The sequence below is a fragment of the Lolium perenne genome, chromosome 1 (genome assembly GCF_019359855.2).
Source record: "Lolium perenne isolate Kyuss_39 chromosome 1, Kyuss_2.0, whole genome shotgun sequence".
Taxonomy (NCBI): Eukaryota; Viridiplantae; Streptophyta; class Magnoliopsida; order Poales; family Poaceae; genus Lolium; species Lolium perenne.
In genome coordinates, this window is record NC_067244.2 from 160834192 (window position 1) to 160840530 (window position 6339).

The window sequence follows — 6339 nt, forward strand, 5'->3', positions numbered from 1 at the left end:
GCACAAAAAAGTGCCGCCAAAGGTACCAAAAGTGCCGACAAAGATTTTTCAAGGCACAAAAAAAAATGCTGCGTTTATTCCAGTCGAGGTAGGTCTTTGCCGGCATTTTTTGAAAAGTGTCATTAATTATATTTTAAGGCACTTCCAAAAATGCCGCTAGTTAGTATTGCCGGCACTTTTGAAAGATGCCATGGAATCTTTTTGCTGGCACTTTCCGAAAATGCCATAGAATCTTTTTGCCGGCACTTTTCGGAAAATGTCACGAAATCTTTTTACTGGCACTTTTCTAGGGATACCATCTAAACTTTTTACCGGCACTTTTAAAGGATGCCTACAATTACTTTTTCAGGCTTTTAATTCTGGTGCCGCTGATTATTTTCTTAGGCATTTTTAAGGTTGCTATACTGCCTGCAAACATTCAAGCAATCTACAATCAAGCATACATCACACTCAAGAAGTCAAGCAATGTTTAAAACCAATATTTCCAAGCAATCTAGGTTTGAAACCAACATTTTGAAACATTCAAGGATTCACAATCCAGGCATCTAACTTACATGACCAACAGGGTTCATCTCCACATCATGAACAACATGGTTTGAAACCATTAGATAAAATACACAACAGGGTTGATCTCCTCATCATGAACAACAGGGTTCATCTGCCGCCGAGGAAGAAAGTTGTCATGGAGTTTGGGCCCTGCCTCGCTGCGCGGCCAGATGCCTCGTCGTGCGGCCAGAGGAAGTTGCGCCAGCTGCGCCATGCATCCGACGCCACAGCCAGGTTCACATCCCCGACGCCAAGCCCTCTTCCTCGTCGAGCATGATGCCAGAGCACCGGTGAGCGTGCCCTCCGCCCTCCACCCACCCTCCTGCAGTTCACTGAAAATGTTCCAAGTCCTTCATCCTTTTGATAGTAAATATGAAGATAAAACACCCACAGAATAACTGTGCTTGGATCTGCCTCAATGGAGTGTGCAAGAAGTAAAAGAGCCTACAGAATGTATGTTCCGAATTAGAGGTAAGTTGAGTAGCTGAGAACACAATAAATCCAATTCATGTTTGATTGTGTAACTGTAACATGTCCCTAAGCAGTAAGCAATACAATGATCACCTTTAGCATGTCAGGTTTGTTTACTTTTCCATAATATAAACCAAGTGCAGCCTCTAAGAATAGTTCGACATCGACAGATCCCTATACAATCTTATTCTACACAACAAAAGGTTAAATAAAAACTAATCAAAATATAAGCAGATCAGAGAGCAATGAACTAGTAAAAGATTCAAAGGAAAGTGTCATGTCATTAAATGTGAAAAGAAATGCAAGTGAATAAGACCGGACATATTCGACAGCAGGTTGAATGTTTTTTGTCAACTGTTGATTAATTGTCCAAAGAATTTCAATTGCCAAACTTTTTTTGTAGGGGGTAGCATGAAAAGGGTGTGATATAAGCAAGCAAGTACTCCCTGTGTTCCCTATTAATTGACTCTGATTTAGTAAAAAGTTGTAATAAATCAGAGTCAGTTAATAGGGAACGGAGGGAGTACAGAATAAGAGCTAATTCAACATTCTACATGGGAACACGAGAAAGTGATGAGCAGCAAACTTCTAAGAGTAAGTTTAGTGTTTGGAACTAGATACTGATATATATGGTAAACTTCTAAAATTTATGGGAGTGTGTTATGATATGGCCCCGACCGAATTTCAATATGTGCGTGGCACTAGATGAAGGACCTCCAAGTCAGTATGATGTACTATCTAACTCAGAGGATATACCAAAAACGTATTTTTTGTAAAAACCAATATATTAGGATGCACTACCTATGTTCTTCAACAACCATGTACCTAAGTGGCAACAACACAAAAACTGAGCAGCTTAGAACAGGCAATGAAATACAGAACTGGTGTTTTGTCTTTTTTTCCTACATACTTAGCAGTCCATTAGTTAACATTCACCAAGAAATAATAAGAACAAAAAAAAGAGCACATCACTCGGCAGTTCATAATTGAAAGGCTACATAAATATATTTTCTAATTTCTAATGCAAATAATGGCTAGATAACATTTTACATCACTAATACATATATTCAGCAGGGCTTAGTTCAATGCAGCAATCAACTTGTAGTACGATACTCCTGTTGTATATGCTCAACTAAATGTATTGTGAGCTAGCCATGCATAACAACAAGCTAATATTACCGTATAAAGTACCGCATATAAAAATTTGGAGCACTACTGCCAATAATCAAGGAATTGTGTACTCCTGGAATATCTTCGCCTTGGTGAGGCGTTGGTGGAGCCGATCCACAAAATAATAATACTGGGGCATTTAGCTCAACCTCCAGCCTTCAGATCCAGCACTTGGAGAGCGTCATCCCCACCCTCCCCTGCCACCCAGAACAAACAGAACTTGCGGATAAAAGAAAGAAAAAACATTATCACCAATACGAGATATAATTTCATCAGCGTGCGGACTCAGCTATCATCAGCGTGCCTCTGTCTACATTCCAAAATCTCAAACACAAGGGAACTACATAGAATCGACTAGCCAAGCCCGTAAAGCTACAGTTAAATTTCTTAGCAAACAGCAGAGAGATTGTTCACAAATTCAGATAACTCACTTTACATATACCAAATTAACAAGGAATTGTTGCCATGACCATTAAATCGAGCATAATGAGATTTCTTATGTTGCAGTAGTAAGAGTGCAGATTTCAATAATATTTAACAGCCTGATCGAGGGAAGACACTCACATCAGCAGGACTGATTTTATTCGGTCTGGAGACAATCTTCCAAACCTCGTCAGTAAAGTTCATTTTAAAAGTACAAACCTGAAGATAAAAAAGGAGAGTCAGTTACAGGAAGCAACAAAAACATACCTCAGGAAGTATCATGCGACAATTTTTCAATATTTAAATCTTGTACAAAAAAAACTTATAACTAATTAGTAGTTGGAGCTAAAGATTTGTGTTTGAGCCAATTTTCTATTCTTAATATAATGAGTGCAAGTGAAAGAACTAGCAATACAAGACCAGCAAGTGAAAGAAATTTTAGAGAAAGAGTAAATATATGATGAAAGATATATTTATAGCCCATTTGTTGCACTGAATGCGGAATCCACGGCAGTGGGTGCTTTGCTATTCTTAATATAATGAGTGCACGTGAAAGAACTAGTAATACAAGACCAGCAAGTGAAATTTTTTTAGAGAAAGAGTAAATATATGATGAAAGATATATTTATAGCCCATTTGTTGCACTGAATGCGGAATCCACGGCAGTGGGTGCTTTGCGTGCAGCTTGCAAGAGGCTATCTTTAGCATCAGTGTATTCCAGCCGAATTGTTCTAATTTTGCCCAAGTAGACCAGATACCGGCAGAACTGAGGTAGAAGTAAAGAGGTTAGTACTGGTCTACAATAAGATCTCTACAAAAGCAAATGACAATTTCATAGGCCAAGTAGAACTATGGTAGAAGTAGAGAGGTTAATACTGGTCTACAATAAGATCTCTACAAAAGCAAACGACAATTTCATAGGCCAAGTACAACTGTGGTAGAAGTAGAGAGGTTAGTACTGGTCTACAATAAGATCTCTACAAAAGCAAACGACAATTTCATAGGCCATTCATCATTAAATCGATAATCAGCCTCGGCACAGACAATAAAAGCATATTGCAATTCCAATTCAACTGTAACAACTTGGCATACATACAGGAGAGAAAATAAACTACTTGATGAATGATAGTTACCTGCTGATTGGAATGTGCTTCAAAACATGGTGCCTTTAACCTAAGTTTTTCTGCCTGGTCGGACAAGTTGTAGTGCAGGTAATTGCGAAGAAGCAGGTTAAGAAGTGTTTCCTGCCATGGAAACCAAAAGTCAACCACATGACTTGACAATATTTAAGTTACAAGTCTGAAATTGAAGACTAGTGTCTCAGAACAACCTGGCCAAGCTCATCACGGTGCAAAGTTGCCATGCTGTGCAACCCCAGGAGAGTTATGCAGAGCACCAATTGTATGAGGCACATGAAAGCAGGATCAAATAGGAAAAGGAGCTTACTGGTTACTCAGAGACACAAGAGCATACTGTTGGAATAACTCACCCACGAATTTCAGCAAGGCTGTTGGTGAGTTCATGTGCATATGAGTAATACGAGTATAGCCTAGAAGCCAAAACATCAACAGTCCTCCTATTTAGATTCTTCATACGAGCAATGCTAGCGTTGGCACATGCTTTAGCCTGGAGAGAAAATCAAATTGGTATGCTTCACAAATGATGATGAAGTGGAGGAAATTCCATGACATACCTCATCGTACTTCTTGTGATCAATAAGGAAAATCAACACAAGCAAGTAGCAGTATTTTTCAATATCTGGGAGACCATGCTTGATTGAAACTTGAGCTACTGGAGCCGCAGTATCAACATCCATCTCACTTCCATCTTCCTAAAAATGGTAACATTAAGATGAAGTGTCAAAAATCTCTGAGCAAGAGAAGCCTCCAGTTTCAATATTTTAATGTGTGCAGAATGAAACTGGAAGAAGTTTAAACCTCTATGCACCAATTTCAAACTACAAATTTGCGGAATACCAATTAAGCATCAGAACAGAAGGAACCAGGTTCGCCGTGAACTTCAATAGTGAAAACTCAGATGCTTGTACCGCATAATCATACGGCGACAGCTGCTTTACAACAATTATCTAGATTATGGTTTTCCATTCGCTTCTAAAAAGCCAATCAATCCAGAATGATCTACCATGCGATTTGACGGCCAAGACACATTCAGACAAACAAATATACCATGCGACGCCCAAATCCTTTGTGTTCCATCAGATTCAGGCATAATTGCTGGTTTACCCTTGAGAATTAGGAGCGCACTAAAGTTGCGTCCTGAAAATACCTTGGGCAGGAGCGGGGAGAGGTGGGCGAAGCCATCGGAGTAAGAGGGCAGCGCGAAGGCGAGGAAGGCCGCGACGCCGCGGGGGGCGAGGCGGCGGCGGAGGGCGACGGTGAGGCGGACGGCGCGGGAGATCCGGCGCACCTCCTTGGTCAGCGACCCGGCCTCAATCACCGACGCGATCTCCTTCAGATCTGCACGCACCGCCAATAATACATGCGTTAGCTACCTCCCGTCCAGCGCCCACGGCGCCGGAAGCTGATCTAGGGTTTTGGGGGAGGGGCACTGGGAGACGAGAGGCTACTCACGTTGCAAGGTAGAGAGAGCGGGCGCAGGCGCGGGGACGTCGGCGATCGCAGGGATAACGGCGGGCGCGGGAGCTGCGGAGTCGTTCATCTCGACGTCCACCGGCATGGCGGCGTCGGCGTCGGCGGCGCGAGGGGGGACGGGAGCGAGGAGTGTGAAGGCAGGTAGCGAACGTTCGTGCGGTGAGGTGAGAGAATGGGTAAGGCTGTTGACTTTTCTCAACAGACTTGACCCGTCCATCCATACAACAAAGGCAGATTAAAAACTGCCGCTAATCCTCCTAACTTTTGCGGCACTTTTTAGATTCTACCGTTAATCATCGAAAAATTAGCGGCACATTCAGTTCTGCCTGTGCTTCTCCAGCATTGGCGGCACTTTTTTCTAACAGCTGGTAATTAAATGATCATCAGTGGCACTATTGAGAATAAATGCCGCCTAAACCTATCATTAACGGCACGTTATAAAAGTGCCTGCATCAAAGTGCCGCAAATTGCCGTACGTGACGTAGTGCCCCCGGCCACACTGTCACAGCTTGACTGTTTGGTTCATGCGGGTTCTTTTTCCGCATGTTATTGCTTCCCTTTCGTCGCACGCCACGAGTTCGAGAGCATTCCGTCCTTGGAATTTTTATTAAAAGAGACCACCTGCCCCAATTTATTGTCAAAAAGGACCACTGCCAATCAAATTGACAAAAAAGACCACGTACTCAGTGGCGGCAGCGCCTCCAGACGACACGTGGAGCTTGCCGCCGGAGGCTGTGGCGGCAGCTTCATGCCGTCGCCCGAGGTGGCGGCACGTTAGCCAGCAGAGATCACCGTCCGGCAGACGTCAACTGGCGCGGGCCATACCGCCGGTGCATGGGGCAGCATGCATGCGTGGAGCATGCCTCCACTCTCCCTGACGGCAGCACTCTGCATATGCTCACATTTCGTGCCAGGCCAAATGAAATGATTGCACTGCATGCGGCGGCATGCCCCACCATGCGCTGCTGCCCTGCAGCTGCATGCAAAACTGAACCGGCATGCTTTCGATGCTCAAACTGTTGCAAATTGTTTGTTTTCGATGGTCTAAGAGCATCTCCAGCCGCGTCCCCCAAACCGTCCCCCAAACCGCGCCGGATTGAGCGTTTGGGGGACGTGT

General features: G+C 43.4%; 1 protein-coding gene across 10 annotated transcripts; it reads right to left on the reverse strand.

Moving 5' to 3' along the window:
* Positions 1-458: 458 nt before the first annotated feature.
* LOC127310249 (probable 26S proteasome non-ATPase regulatory subunit 3) lies at positions 459-5564 on the reverse strand. 10 transcript variants are annotated; one of them, XM_071819514.1, is made up of 9 exons: positions 5202-5564; positions 4897-5087; positions 4304-4441; positions 4100-4236; positions 3941-3974; positions 3744-3854; positions 2752-3376; positions 2197-2384; positions 459-1206 (listed from the first exon to the last, which is right to left on the reverse strand). In XM_071819514.1, exons 1-7 carry the CDS (start codon positions 5437-5439, stop codon positions 3236-3238), a joined length of 990 nt encoding a protein of 329 aa, XP_071675615.1. In that variant the 5' UTR covers positions 5440-5564; the 3' UTR covers positions 459-1206; positions 2197-2384; positions 2752-3235. The 10 variants fall into 10 exon arrangements, with proteins under 10 accessions (XP_071675615.1, XP_071675618.1, XP_071675616.1 ...); XM_071819517.1 differs by having other exon boundaries at positions 2197-2406; XM_071819515.1 differs by having other exon boundaries at positions 459-990; positions 1111-1206; positions 2209-3376.
* Between the last annotated feature and the right edge of the window lie 775 nt (positions 5565-6339).